This window comes from Hermetia illucens, chromosome 4 (assembly GCF_905115235.1).
Source record: "Hermetia illucens chromosome 4, iHerIll2.2.curated.20191125, whole genome shotgun sequence".
In the NCBI taxonomy this organism is placed as follows: domain Eukaryota; kingdom Metazoa; phylum Arthropoda; class Insecta; order Diptera; family Stratiomyidae; genus Hermetia; species Hermetia illucens.
In genome coordinates, this window is record NC_051852.1 from 99985437 (window position 1) to 100000913 (window position 15477).

At 44.1% G+C, this 15477-nt stretch overlaps 2 protein-coding genes across 10 annotated transcripts in view; both read left to right on the top strand.

Moving 5' to 3' along the window:
- LOC119653910 (endophilin-A) overlaps positions 1–15477 on the top strand; it is a 133932-nt gene that overhangs the window by 63655 nt on the left and 54800 nt on the right. The gene's annotated exons all lie outside the window — the stretch shown is intronic.
- On the top strand, positions 714–1520 carry LOC119654008 (vitamin K-dependent protein C-like). Its single transcript, XM_038059170.1, has one exon. The coding sequence runs from the start codon at positions 756–758 to the stop codon at positions 1518–1520; it is 765 nt and encodes a 254-aa protein (XP_037915098.1). The 5' UTR covers positions 714–755.

Sequence of the window (15477 nt, forward strand, 5' to 3'; positions counted from 1 at the left end):
GAAGTAGGCTCTAGCACGGGGCGCAAAAAAAAGGTTTCCACCACGAATGTGTTGGTCTCAAAGCTTCTTGTCCACATTACCGCTATCAGATGAGTCTACTGTGTCCAGTCTAGGTCTGACCAGAGTTATTATTTTCTCCCCACTTTCTGCTGAAGGTGCTGCTTCCTTGCGTCAGATTTCTTCAGATATTACTGCCCATCATTGTGCAATAACGTCCATGTCCTCATTGCCAAGGAGCTTCATTTTCTTCCGCAGTGCCTTCATCTGCCGTCGCTTTATTTTCACATACGGGCGTTTGACCAGTAGCGTCCACTTCGCCAACATCCCATTCTTCCGCTCTTCCTGGTAAGGCTGAAGAAGAAAGTTCTGACAGGAGGGATTCAACCTGCAGTTTTTCATGTATTCTCGTGGAAATTCTTATCTTCAAAATGGAAAATTACTTGACTTGCGAAATGCTGCCTATTCCTTTCTCCTGTCAGAACTTAATTCACTGGAAGTTGGCGCACTGGATTGTTGACCATTCTATGACGAACTTTGTTGAAAGCTGATTTATACTGACTCTGACTAGCACACATTTTACGAGTAGTCTGGAATCACGTTGTAGATGAATCAATTGGCAATTATTTTGGAACGAAGCGTAAATGAGCCGTTAATAATTGTTTCATGCGGTACTATCCAATTTTTTCCGGCACTTGACCAGTACAAGGTGTACTTTAATTATTCAAGAGTTGACTTGGCGGTACTCGGATTCGAACATGCTGTACTTTTTCTTTTTATTTTTCTTTCTGACAAATGTGATATATTCATTTGAGAATCGAATTTATTATGGCGAAAAAGTTAAAAATTTCGAAGTGGTTAATTTCATGGTGGCGATTACTAACTATAAACGCGTGATATGTGGTGGAGCACTGTTTAATACAAGGACTGTTATAACCGCGGCCCATTGTCTACAGGACTATAGGAGTGGCATGATACCTGCGGATGAATATGAAGTAGTTGGTGGAGCACTGAATTATGTAATCTTAGGTGAAGAGAAAAGAGTGGAAAATATCACAATTCATGAAAATTATGGAATCCCGTGGAGTTTAAGTAATGATGTGGCTCTCATGATAATCGAAGCCCCCTTTAGTGGGGATGTTCTGGTTGGTAGAGTGACACTTGCGCCTAAAAAATTCCCGTGGCCAAGCGGAGATCGTGGGATTGTTTTTGGATGGGGGCGAACAGAGACTCGAAGATCATCTTCATATTTGCGCTTCGTTAATATTACCCTTATCCCTAAAGAAGAATGTGTGAATATTGTTGGTAACTATATTTCGAAAATGGATGACAATATGGAATGTGCTGGTTCCGAGGATGGAATGCAAGATTCATGTTCGGGAGACTCCGGTGGTCCACTACTTCATATTAAAACAGGCTTAATGATTGGTATTGTTTCATTTGGCATGCGATGCGGATTAGGTGGTGTTTATACAAAAGTCGGTCCTTTTGGTGAATGGATACTTGAACATTCTAAAGAATAATAATAAATTTATGTAATATATGTTTCTGTAATCTTTGGTTTGATTTGATGGTGCGGTAACGTGCTACTAGGTTTCAGACATTGGTGTCTTGATGTGGCTGCGCTGGCCCGGAATTATCAATCGACGCAGGCATTGATTCGCAGCTAAGCCAACTAGTTTCCGGGTCCAAAAAGAAGATCCTTTGTCTACAATGGGATTTGAACCAATAACTTCCATTGCGAAAGCTTAATGCTGTAACCACTAAGTAATTCGAACTATGTGAAACAAGGCGCTAAATTCATGAGCGGCGTCAAAATTTAATTTAATATTACTATTCGGAACAAGCGTGGCGGAAGTAAGCGTCACTCAATTGTCAGATGCTACTGCATTCGGTAGGCTGGGCTTCAGGTCCTGGGGTCGATATCAACCAAAATGTTTGCTGTTTCTGTTCTAGAACTTGTCTGCAGTGCAACGCTATGCACGATGTAAAGTAAGAAGCAGGATTTGTTCAAGTAATTCGATATACTGTGTATCGAAGCCGACCCCCCCTCGTAGTCGACTCGATACAGAGTGTAGTCTCGACTTGCCAACAGGGTTTATTTGCTCTCCCACACTCAACTCTGACCGCAACAGATTTTCGAGCCTTATTTTGAGCACGTGTTCTCAACATGATCGTTTTCGTGACCTGACTGTCGTTTAGCAGTAACGAAACTAACTTTCTGATCAGACGACAAATCTCTGGAAAATGCGGTTAAAAATATTGACGAACGTTGGGTCACCATGAAAACATTTTTTTCCTGGTGCAAGGGAAGTTTTTATTTATTCATTTATTAATGGACAGTAGACAGAGTAAACGCCCTCAGAAGGAGGAGAAAGCAAGGATCTTAACCTATGCTTAAAATTACCGAAGGACGGAAAGTTTAAGGGATCAAGCTGTTGTGCGTTTTAACATCGATAAAGTCTTGGAATCTGGCAATGGAAATAGATTTCGAGCTGCGCGAAGATGTTTGCGTTGCGTGTATTAGAAGAGGCGGCACGGCAAGAGACGGAGCAGCCCATCAGACCCGTGAAAAGTTTTAAAAGCAGCAAACCAGACTGTTTAGGCTTTATTGAGGGTTACAGTAGTTGGCTCAGAGCAAATAGTTACAAGTAAGGAAAGGGAGTGGAGGTCATTGATATCAAATAAAAATAATAAGGATCGCACAATAGAGCTATGTGGAACACCAAAAAGGGGAGGGGTGCAATGAGCGGGATGTGTAGCCATTAAAAGAAACGTGGCATCAGTTGGAAAGATTCATTCATTCATTCTATAGTAGATAATTTTACTGACACTTTTGTTTATTTGGTGTCCAAAATGACCATAATTTCTTATTTCAATTAGATGAATTCTGCACTGAGTTAAAACCACTTTCATTGTGTGGGCGTTAAGCCATGCAGAAAACAATAAACTGCATACTTGCGCCGGTTGTCTCACAGAATACATAGATTTCCCATGATAAAGGATGCAACAATTTATTTCCGTAAATTCCCTGGATATTGTTTTTCCATTATCCTGGCTTTACTTCATCCACATTTGTATACAAACGCGCGTATGGGCGGCTTCATGGGGAGATAGTGTGTGTCCTATTTTGAATGAATTGATATATAGAATCCCCATGATGTGACATAATCCATATTGCATTTTCTATGTATGTTCTGATATCCGAAGCAAATTCATTCAAATAAGTACCGAGAGCAATCTGTTCTGAGAAAAAGGGATGTGCTATTTTTATGTCTCACTCTGTCACACAGGGTAAAATAATCGAATGACGTTATATTTTCGTTAATGTAGGCAAATTTCCCATTGTCGACTCTACCCCGTTGCGAAAGTATGAAGGAAACTTTTTTTTATAAATAATATTTTAATATTGGTCGTAACTATTACTAAAGTAGACCATCATAGAGAGAAAAATCTGATTCCCCGATTATGTTGATAAAGTTGATTCCTGCTTCCCTACGAACTCTTCTTCTTCAGCCCTTTTCCCGTTCAAAATCAGGGTGGGGTCATCACGATCGGTTGCGCCATTTTGCTCTTTAAAGGCCTGATGTGGATGCAATCGCGACTTTTAGCAAGTGAATTCACGTTAACACGAATTACATGACCATACCATCGAAAGCGTCTCTTTTGTAATTATTATACAATCAGTGTAACCCCATATCAATCGCGGATGTCTGGTCCAACACAACGTCTTCGTATCCATTTGGACGAGGCACCGTTCATTGTTTTTAATAGTCGACCAAAACTCAGAACCATAAAGCGGAACATGGTGGATGGCACTGCGATATATTTTGGATATGAGAATTCACAACACAGTCCACTATTGCTTGACAGCATTGATCCGAGATCTTTAATATACTCGCGACATTTCGAATTTTACTTTTCGCTTGTATCTCCGTTATTATAGAAAATTTTGAGAAAAGGAGTGAAATTCGAGATCACTAATGTCGGGGAAGGCTCTGAGCTTCAAAATGATGTATAGATCAATTTAACCCAGCGCTCCAATTCTACTGGCACTAGATCATACCAGATGAATTTGTGCACATGGTCAAACGCTTTCTCTAAATCCAGAAATGCAATGTATGTTGGAGAGGGCAATGCTCTCACGATTTTTCTCCATGAATAACCTTGCAGCGTGTATTGCGTCAGTAGTCCCGCAGTTATGATATTTCCAAATTCAGGTTGATTCACGCTTATTTGAAGTCAAATAAGTCAAGAATGTGTTTAATCATTTTTATGGTAACAATCCCTTCAGGCTGATCTGATCTGTCCGTGAGTTCCGTGATCAGCTAAGCGTGGGTCAGTTCTCAGGGAATTGGGTTAGTAGCGCTTACTCCGAAGGTACACCCCCTCCTGGCTATTGCCTTGCACACGATGTGGGTAGAGAATGGAAAACAAAAACAATAAAATACACCAAACACGAAAGAAGCAACCAGGCCGGGCCATCCAAATGAAGAGGAAGCCGTGAAAAGTGACACGGTTTCCGGTGCAGGGATGGTAATTCCAGTTCCCTTCAGTGTTCCTGTTTCGAAAAAAAACCCGTGGAAAATCCCTAGTTCTGAGCAGGTGGATTCGGACACCAGCAGAGTGGGAGCGCAGTCGGCTGTCCTTGCGAAAGCCGGCAGTTATGAAGCGCATGCGGTCGCCAACGTTCCTCCAGAAAAACGTCAGCAGGGCTTGAAAAACGGACTGATGGAACTGAAAGAATGGTTGGACTTCATTTCCTTCTACTGGCGTACATAGATAACAGCGGAAGACGCTCGAAAAGCAGAAACAGCTGCGCTTCTCACTGGGTACACTGTAAGCATAAAACGGATTTCAGAAAGTCCACTGTAAAGCAAACTAGGCAAAAAGTGGAAGGCGGAAGACGCGGCGGAAGGGGACTTCATCCAGGCGGTCTCCAGGACCTAAAAAAGAAAGCAAAGAAGGACTAACAAGCACCGCCGTCAGGAAACTGCCTGTCAAAATCAAATGTGGTTAGGAATGGTGAATCACCAGTCGAAAAGACGAAGAAACGAAATATGACTAGACCGTCCGCTCTATTCATTAAATCTACGAAAGGCAAGGTATTTGTATGCAAAATGGTCTGTGAAGCTTCCATGCCCCGGAGGGGTCCCAGGCGTGGGAACCCTTCTGTGTACTGGTGGACGGCGAAAATTGCCGACCTATGGAATGGGTGTCATAAGGTCTGCCCCTTGGCAAACATTTAGACGCCCAGGAGGAGGCAGCCGTCACAATGGCAGAGTATAGATGTGGATCCGTGGGAACTCCATTATAAACTTGTCACCCGGAAAATCGGGGCTCCGCGGAAATCCTTCATACTTAATATGGACTAGATGGACCGCAGTGTATAGCCATTATTCCGCAGACACCAACGCGGAAAGTAAGAAGGACTGCACGCTTTTCACCAAGAAAAAGCTTGAAGGGGCAGTTCTCACTGTGAAAAATAGGTCCTGCTTGTATCCCGGCGGAAATATTATATATAAACTACTGCCCCACCAACCGTTAGACTTGCTGGTCGACACGTTCAATGTTTGCCTGGGGGCAACATTCCTTGTCGCTGAAAGGTGGCTAGGCCCGCGCTGATCAGCAAAGGTAAAGGAGACCCTAAGCTACAGTTTGCATACTAAGCGTTGTGTATGTTTGACACTGGATCTACATGTAAATATCTACCAGGAGACGTCTTCTTATGACAGTAACATAGTCTGTTCTGCTCTACGGCGCGGAGGTATGAGCTGACGTCCTTGGCAAGGAGGTGTATTGTAAGCGACTTGATTAAGTCCATAAACCGGAAACCTTGCGAGTGGCGTCTGACTACAACTTTGGTGAGAATAATAAGCAATTGAGATAGACTGCGGCCTTTCCGCTAGTACAGAACTGTCGTTTGTCAACTGTGTTTTTTTTTTTTGGAAGAAGGTTCCAAAAGTTACTTTGTTGACATTGGCAAAACTTTGCGCAAAACAGTGGTATGCCTATTATGCCTTCATTATTCGGCGCCTGATTATAATGCCTTCCTGGCATCGTGAAAACTTTGAGGAAAATCTTCTGGTTGGATGGTTTCTTTAACAGGTTGAGTATCGACCACACAATCGATGCGGTAACTCGACGCAAGGTACTTGTGAGTGGTCGCTATCAAGTTGAAAATCGAGTAATTACTGGTGCGAGGGTGGTGCCGGTCACGCAGCAGTATTTGTGTGTATTCACAGTCGACTTCAACTCACACACCTTCAAGAAGAGGTTCCAAGTTCCTTGTTTCAGTCAGCAAGGAGGCGCAGTAGCAGCAGCAGATCAACTAATTCACGACAGTCTTATTTGACAGATTTTGTCTTCTTAAATAAATGTAATTGTTGAGTAACCTTCATCCCAATATGAAGATGCAGATGAACATGAACGGTGTGAATTTCACGCCATTAGATGGTGTATTGTTTACTCCGTTTAAGCACGCATTGCAGCTTTAAATGATTTAATGAAACAATAAATGTGAACTTTGGTTATATCACAATTGTGGCTTGCGTTGAGTTATCAACAAGTTTCTAAATATCTTTTATACATAAAAAAGATTTTATAGAACCGAAACACAAGCAATTTCATACCGCAAAAACGATTTTAATTTTCCTTTCTCTATGAAAACAAGTAAAACAATGTCTGCAACTGTGAGTATGAAATAAAAATAAACACTAAATCCAGTGGGCATACAAAACAGGATTCCTTTTCATATGGCTCTCGGGTAATTGAATATCGATTTTTCGCCGCTTCAATTCAAGATTCAAGAGGGTGGTATCTTGTATTGTTTGCTTTTAGAGAAGTAGAACAATAGAAATTTACCGGGTAAAAATATGTTTATTTTATCCTGATTCGTTTTCGTTAAGGGAATATTTGTTGCTAGATAGACCAGATAATTTTTGTGGACTTATAAACATTTAATTCAGACGAGAAAAGACTGGGAATTCTTGCATTATGGTAGAATGAGGGATCTTATGAATTTGTGAAGTTTTGGTTGAACCTAACCGGAAAGATGGAAAACATATGTGGGTGCTACTGCATTAGTTATGAGTATAAGTTACCCAATCTACATTTTGAACAATTCTGGGTAACAGAACTGAAATTGCATTGGGAGTTTCCAAAGAAGTGACAACTATAACGGAGGGATGCGCTGTAGTCCCTATATCCTATCGTCAGTTTTATAGACTGGAGTGATTGACCAAGGCATTTTTGCGTAACGGCCAACAACCGTTGTTAAATCTTTTATGGAATTTCTGCCAATTTCCAGATGGAATGTAGCGCATTGACGTATGCTATTTATTGTTCATTAATATTAATGAAGCAATACCTATATGTTAAGCTTATCAAAGATTTTTGAGGAATAGACACTACGTGCATGGACCAACACATTTCTTTTCAGATATTTGGGTTGGGTATTTTCTGGGAATTAGTCTTTGAAGTAACTGACCCTTTTCATACCACCGCACTCCTCCCCTTCGCAACCAATGTGAAAAGTAATATCGGCTTCGGAAAGTACAAACCAAGACCTTTCATTTGATGCCCTCCATGAAAAAAAATTTACATGTATGGGGACACCCCCTTAAATTCAACGTGCAGCTATGTTAGTCACTGGATGCAATGGAATTCACAGATCGGAATTTCGTACCAATAGGAGTAACCGTTTCTGAGACAGACGGACAGACCGTAAACCAATTTTAATAGGGTTTTGCTTTACACCAAACCTTAAAAAAACATGTCAATGGCCTCAGCTAATTCGCGCAATTTCATTTTACGTGCGATCCATTTTAAACTCACGAAACAACCAAAAACCGTTGTCAGGAGCAGATGTGGGATAACATTTTTTTCAGCCATTTCATTGATTGTTCACCAGTTTTTCGCATCAAAGAACAATATTTTATCAAGATGCGATGTTCCTGTTAATTCGCCGAAATGTGCTTCGGTTCCTTCTCGAGAAGCTTGCATTCTTCTTCCACTATTCTGAGTTACGTGGTATAAATGATTCCATTGCCTTGTATAGCTTGCAATGGAGTTGTCGTCCTTTCTCAAAATGTGTTCATTCCACTACCACTTCCAGCTTGTAACCAACCTAACATATCTACCTTTGTATGGCCCGTAGCCCATGAAATATTAGGTTGTTGCAAATGAAATGTCGGATTTTTCAATGAAGTGAAGTTAGTTATGATTTTAATGTTTAAAACTGCCGCAAGGTGACTCTGGTGGTATGGGATAATTGAGTATAGATAGTCGTTCGTTCGATCAAGGAGTCATTTCAGTTTCAATCGTCATTGAAGTTCCAAGTAAAACTCAAAGAAAAAAGCATGGAAGGGAGTCAAAAACGTCTACTTTTTCTATATGAATTTAAACTTGGTCACAACGCAGCGGAGGCAACCAGAAACATTTGCAGAGCATTTGGAGCTGACGCAGCAACCGAACGAACGACACAGCGGTGGTTCGAAAAATTCCGATCAGGCGACATGACCCTCCAAAGTGAACCTCGTGGACACCCAGGACCATCGATCGACAACGACGAGTTGCGTTTGATAGTGGAATCTGATCCCCGATCATCGATTCGTGACACTGCAGAGAAAATAGGCGTACACTATTCGACAGTATCTCGGCACTTACAACAGCTTGGAAAGGTGAAGAAGCTTGATAAGTGGGTTCCGCATGAACTCAACGAGCAAAACATGGCGCTGCGAATGGAAATATCCAGTTCTCTACTCAACCGCAACAGGAACAATCCCTTTTTGCGCAGAATAGTGACATGCGATGAAAAGTGGATATTGTACGACAACCGTCGCAGATCAGCGCAATGGCTAGATGCCGAACAGCCTCCACAACACATGCCAAAACCGAGCCTTCACCCGAAGAAGGTAATGGTAACTGTTTGGTGGTCTGCATCTGAAATTATTCATTATTCGTTTTTGGAGCGTGGTGAAACAATTAATGCAGAGAAATATTGTGCCCAACTTGATGAAATGCACGAGAAATTACGTGTTCAGCGGCCTAGATTGGTCAACAGAGATGGAGTGATACTGCTCCATGATAACGCCCGACCTCATGTTTCCAGAATGACGGTCCAAAAATTAAATGAATTATGATATGAGACTCTTCCTCATCCACCATATTCACCCGACCTCTCGCCAACCGACTACCACTTTTTTAAGCATTTGGATCACTTTTTGGCGGGGAAACAATTCAGCAATGAAGTAGCTGTCAAAAGTGCCTTTGAAGAATTTCTTAGCTCTAGAAACCCAGACTTTTACGAAACTGGAATAAATGCCCTTGTATCTCGTTGGGAGAAGTGCATTGAAGCTGCTGGTTCTTATTTTGACTAATAAAATTAATTTTCATAAAAGTTATAGTTTTTTGAAATTTTACTCAAATATCCGACATTTCATTTGCAACAACCTATTTGTTTGTTTGTTATTTTGTTAAGGGAAAGTCGCACCGCGTCCTTGAAGAACTATTGTGCCCCTTTTACTGGTTATAGTGTACCTGTTGATCATAGTATCTCAAGCAGGCCAGTAACCGTTAGGAACTTTAGTATGTTCCCCACTTCCAGAAGTTTCAGCTTTGCATCTGGTATTAAGTGTTCTCCCAGATGTATCGACCTACTTTGCACAAGTGCTGGACACTGTCCCAGGACGTGCATAGAGGTTTCGTCCTCCTCCTCACAGAACCTGCAGGCAGTGTCCGTAGATATCCCTAGCTTCCCTAGGTGGTAGTTCAGCCGACAATGACCAGTGAGAATTCCCACTATGATTCGGAGGTTCTTTTTGGTGAGGTTTAAGCAATCCTTTGTGCGCATGGGTTCGTATCCCCCAATAAGCACCCTGGACTGCTCCATCCCTGGTAGGCCCGCCCAATATAGCTCCCTCAACCGTTTTTCTTCGTTTCTTAGATTCATAGCCATGAAACCGTTTCCGATTCCACAGAAGGGTTCTGGCCCGTATAAAGGCATCCCTGCTCCCTTCTTGGCTAGTTCATCCGCTGCCTCATTGCCTTCCAGCCCAGCATGGCCTGGAACCCAAAGTATCCAGACCTTGTTGGACGAGCCGAGTGTATTCAGTCTCTCAAGGCATTCCCATACCAGTTTAGAGTTCACCTGGTTGGACCTAAGTGCCTTGATCGCTGCTTGGCTATCGGTGAGAATAGCTATGTTCTGCCCCCTGTAGTTCCTTTGCAGATTAAAGGAGGCACATTTGTCTATGGCGTAAATTTCCGCCTGGAATATGCTAGTGTACCTGCCCATTGGCTCAAAGTACATTTTCCTTGGACCAATGACACCGGCACCCGCTCCCTCTGCTGTGAGGGATCCGTCAGTGTACCAAGTAATCAGTTGCTGGTTTAAGCCGTATGTCACAGCCACGCTTTCCCAGTTTGTCTTGTTACTCCAACGTGTTTCAAACTTCTTATCGAAGTGAAACCTCGTTGTCATGTTGTCCCTCGGTATCAGTAATTCGGGATACCGCCTAGAAAGGATATCAATCTTCCTTCGATTTAGACAGCTCCCCGCCTCACTCATGCTACCGGCCATCCTGAATATTGATCTCCTTGCCTGCATCTGTATGTGCAGATGGAGAGGGGTTAACCCCAGAAGGACCTCCAGGGATGCCGTTGGGCATGTCCTCATTGCCCCACTGATACACACGCAAGCCAGCCTTTGGAGCTTATGTAATTCCCTGGCTTGTGTGCTGAGTTGGGTTCTTTCTGCCCAGATTACCGCTCCATAGGTAATCATTGGTCTTACTATTGCAGTATATATCCAAAGTAGTATCTTCGGGCTACAACCCCATTTTTTTCCTGCTATGGATCTGCAAGTCATCAGAGCCCTCGTGGCTTTCCGACAAGTGTTTCCGACATGTGTCTTCCAGAGTAATTTTTGGTCTAGCGTGATTCCCAAGTATTTGACCTCTGTTTCTCGTTTCACCTCCATATCATGTAATGTTATGGCTTTCAGGTGATCCAGTTTACGCCTCCTAGTGAATGGTACTATGGTGGTTTTGGTTGGGTTGATCCGCAATCCCACCTTCCTGCACCAGGCACTAGTAACCCTTAATCCAGTTTGGATTCTATCACATAGGGTATCTTCATATTTGCCCCTACAGATTAGAACAATGTCGTCCGCGTAGCCCTGGACTTGTATTCCAGTATTAGTTAACACGTCCAGGAGTTCATCCACTACCATACTCCACATCAGCGGCGATAGTACTCCGCCCTGTGGACAGCCTTGAGTGGTGTTCATGATAATAGAGTTTGTACCTGTTTGTACCTCTATTTGTCTGCTTTCTAGCATTTTGCCCATCCAGAGTGCCAGGGTGTTTCCCACTCCTTTGCGGCTCAGGGCATCCTGTATCTCTGTGTGCGATGTGTTGTCGAATGCTCCTTCGATATCCAAAAACGCGCACAATGCAATTTCTTTTGTTTCAATGGCGTCCCGTAGTACCTCTGTCAGCTGATACAGAGCAGTTTCAGTTGACCTTCCTGCCCGGTAAGCGTGTTGACAGTGATGTAAGGGATTACGCTTTAAAACGTTAGTTCTAATATAGTTGTCTATGACCTTCTCCACCGTTTTGAGTACGAACGATGTTAGGCAGATTGGTCTGAAAGATTTAGGGTGAAAAGGATCCTTTTTACCCGCCTTCGGAATAAAGACCACTTTTGCCCGTCTCCACGCCCTTGGTATGTAACCCAGTGCTATGCTCCCCCTTACCACCCTCAGAAGAGACTCTAGGATAATTCCTAGGCCCCTCTGGATAAGTGCAGGGAAAATGCCATCTGCTCCGGGAGATTTCATTGGTTGAAAGGTTCCCACTGCCCATCTTAGCCTAGCTTCTGAGCATACCTCTTTTGCTAGTTTCCAGCTCTCTTTCCTTCCCCTTTTATTCGTTGTTGGGGTGTCAGGCAGATTAATGTCGCCTGCCGCCGAGGGGTAGGACCCCGGGAAATGAGTTCTGAGAAGCAGGTGTACCCTGTCCTCCTCATTCTCGGTGAATGTCCCATCTTCCTTTTTCAAGCAGACAGAGGATATTCTCCCGTCTTTGGCTACAGCCTTGTACAGCCTAGTTGCTTCTGTGATCTGTTCAATCCCTTCACAGAATTCCCTGAAGCTGTTCCGTTTCGCTTCCCTGATGGCGTTGCTATACGCAGTCAGTGCATTTTTATACCTCCGCCAGTCCCCGGTTCGTTTTGCCCGGTTAAAGAGTTTTCGTACCTCCGTTCTCATTCTGGCTAAGTTTCTGTTCCACCATGGTACATCCCTTGATGACTTGACTGTCTTGGCCGGACAGCTGGCCTCATATGCGTCAATGACGATTGTGTTGAGGTCTTCCACCACCGTTTCTAATTCTAATTCGCTCCTGATGTCCCCGCTCCCTTGAAGGTGGGCAATGTTGTTGCTCAGGTGCATTGTGTAGGATTCCCAATCCGTTCTCTTGGGATTCCTTATTATTCTTTTTATTTCGGAGTTACCCTCAATGTCGAATCTGATTATCCTGTGATCAGACATTGAGGGTTCATCCGACACCCTCCAATTCCTGACCATCCCGTTCATTAGGGTATTTCCTAGAGTTATATCTAGTACCTCTTGTCTGGTGCTGGTCACAAATGTTGGAGTGTTCCCTACGTTGTATATTTCTAACTTATTACTAAGAATAAATTCGAGAAGGTACTCACCTCTACGATTAGTGTCACTGCTTCCCCACACTACGTGGTGGGCGTTGGCATCGCAGCCGAGAAGAAGTGGTAACGCCCTCTCCTCGCAATACTCCGTCAGCTTTGCGACTTGTTCCGGTGGAGCCCGGCTCTCGTCTCCTGGGAAGTATCCCGATGCTACCACTACCTTTCGAGTGCTCCTCCCGGCTTCCAATGAGACTTGGATAGCCACAAGGTCCCCGGTTAAGAACTCTGAAAGACATATGTATTTTAGATTACGTTTGAGAATTATGCAAGCTCTTGGTTTTTCACAAGACGAGTCCCAAATTACCTGCATGTCTCCTCCTTGCAGACCGCGAATCTGCCCCCGGTACACCCAGGGCTCCTGAGCCAGCACTATTCCAATGTTCTCCTTGGAATTTGCCCTTGCAATCACTGCAGATGCAGCTCTCGCATGGTGGAGGTTTATCTGGGCTATCCTAGTGCTGGCCATTGGCTCCGTTATTGTTTGGAGCTCTTCTCCACTGTCGGAGTGTCACCCTCCTCCTCCGACATGGCGCTTTCCTGCGCGTCGCTGTCCACCCCGAGCCCTAGCAGTCCTAGGTCTAGGTCGTCCAGCTTCTGCTCTTCACTGGGCAGCAGGTCTATTTCCCTGGTTGATCCCGTTCTTTCCGCCTCTATGGCTTCCGCGACTTCTTCAGGGACCTCGGTAAGTTTTCCACCCGATGCCTCCTCCGAGGTTTCTTTCCTCGGCTTTTCCTTGTGCACATGCACGGGTATGTTGCCAAATCGGTAGTTGATATGACAACTCCGACGTTTAATTGCCTCTAGTGATCGGTCATCTACCCCGATCGTGAGGAGTTTACCCTTTCCCTCCACCTTGCTTCTGAAGACTCTCCATAGTCGAGTATGGAGATCTTCGTTCTGAGCAATTAGGAGTCTCATGAGGTCTTCTGTTACTATTGCCGCGGCCTTTGGGAGAAAAACTGTCACCATGTGGGCTCCTGGTATATCATCTCCAGCACATGTTGACAGTTCCGCCCCTTCCCAGCCTGGCAATCTAGGAATTATGGTTCTGACCCATTCTGCGGTACCTTCCGTCGCGCAGTCCACCAGTATAAGGCCTGGTCGAAAGCGTATCCCGGTGAACACCAGTTTCGACGTCCATCCCTTGATCATCTGCTTGACGACCAGTTCTTCAATGGTTTCCTGTTCCTCCCGAGTGAGTATTTGCTCGGGAAACCTTTTTGGCAGTATGGCCAGCCGAATGCCCTTGACCGCACTAGCATAGCTAATGCCGGGCTTCCTGGGTCCTGCCTTCACTCCTGACCTGCCCGGGTTTTCTCCTCCCGTGGGTTCAGGTCTGGGTTTTTTGGGGGCATTCCCTTCATGCGGGCTGATCTCTGCTGCTCCCCGCTTTCTCGGCTCCGATAGAGATGGCTTAGGTCTGTCCTGAGCCTTCTTAAGGGCCTCTTCTGGTTTCAGGCCTTCCTTCAGATAGCGCAGGTACCATTTAACCCCGGCGCCACTGAGACCTGTCTCCTTCCTGACGTCTGTTATGTTTATCTCAGACGTGCTTTTGCTGGTCCCTGCTCTTTGAGCAGTGGTGTTCGTTGGCTGTAGTCCATGCAGTATACCAATGCTCACCTTGGATCCACTGCTTGACGTCCCAACTTCTCCCTTCTTGGGTGTAGTCACCTGGCTTTCAGTAATTCGGAGACGTGCCTCCACCTGATTAACCAGTTTTGGTGCGGTACGGGGCCCCGCTTTTTTGGTTTTTGTTTTTTTTTCCAATTTAGTACTCATTTGATTCCCACGAGTATGGGGGTTAAGAGGTCCGCCGTGCCATAGCCCCCCGTAGCACGGTAAGATCTAACTTACTCACTGAGGCGACCAGGTATCAGTGAGGCTCCGTTCGAATACAGTCAGTTACCCCCGACTGCAAACTATCCAATGGGCACGGTTCGCATGACACCTTGGATTGGGGGAGGTGTTTTTCGACTCCCCAGTCTAGATCCGTAGCGTTTTGTTAATAGTAGGGTCACCTCGTACAGGGTGTGGCTATCACCACTCACTAACGGTCTTGGTAGACGAGAGGCTTGGCCCCTGAAAAGGCACACACCGTCCCAGAGGAGAGACAACTCATCCTTAGACAAAGATAGGTTGGCCTCAGGGAGCTATGTTCCGCATCAGTCTATCCTGCAGTACACTGCTTGACCCCTGCAACAACCTAATAAATGTCAATATTTTCTTAACCGTGATCCTTTTGAGATCAGTTATTTTACCGCGGTATTTGCAGTGCATCGCTGTGAAATGTTTTGTGTGTCACTATGTGTAGTGGTATTTTAAATTCCAAAGTTCCTAAAAATGAAACGCTGCAAAACTTTTTTTCAAAACTGCATGTTCCAGCTTTCATACTTACCACATCACATAATAGTCTTATAAGAAATGCGAACGAACAAAAATTAATTAAACCTATATTCTTCATTTCTGCATTCCTCTAGCCTTTTTTAGTGTTTTCGATGGCCCATTCACGATGTCCTTAATGAGACTTTGTATAGTTATTCTAGACAGACGTAGTACTACACTAAATTGCATTGAAGTGCACAAGGCCACCAGTCATGTTTCCATAGCAATGACAGAGGGGGTGGAAAAGAAACTTCGAGTGGAATAATTTTACTTACACACTGTTACTCTACGATGCTATGGTAGTCAGTTTAGAAAGTACAAAGAAAAACAGTTTTGATCCGCTTAAAATTGAGTTCACTGTTGACAAGGAAA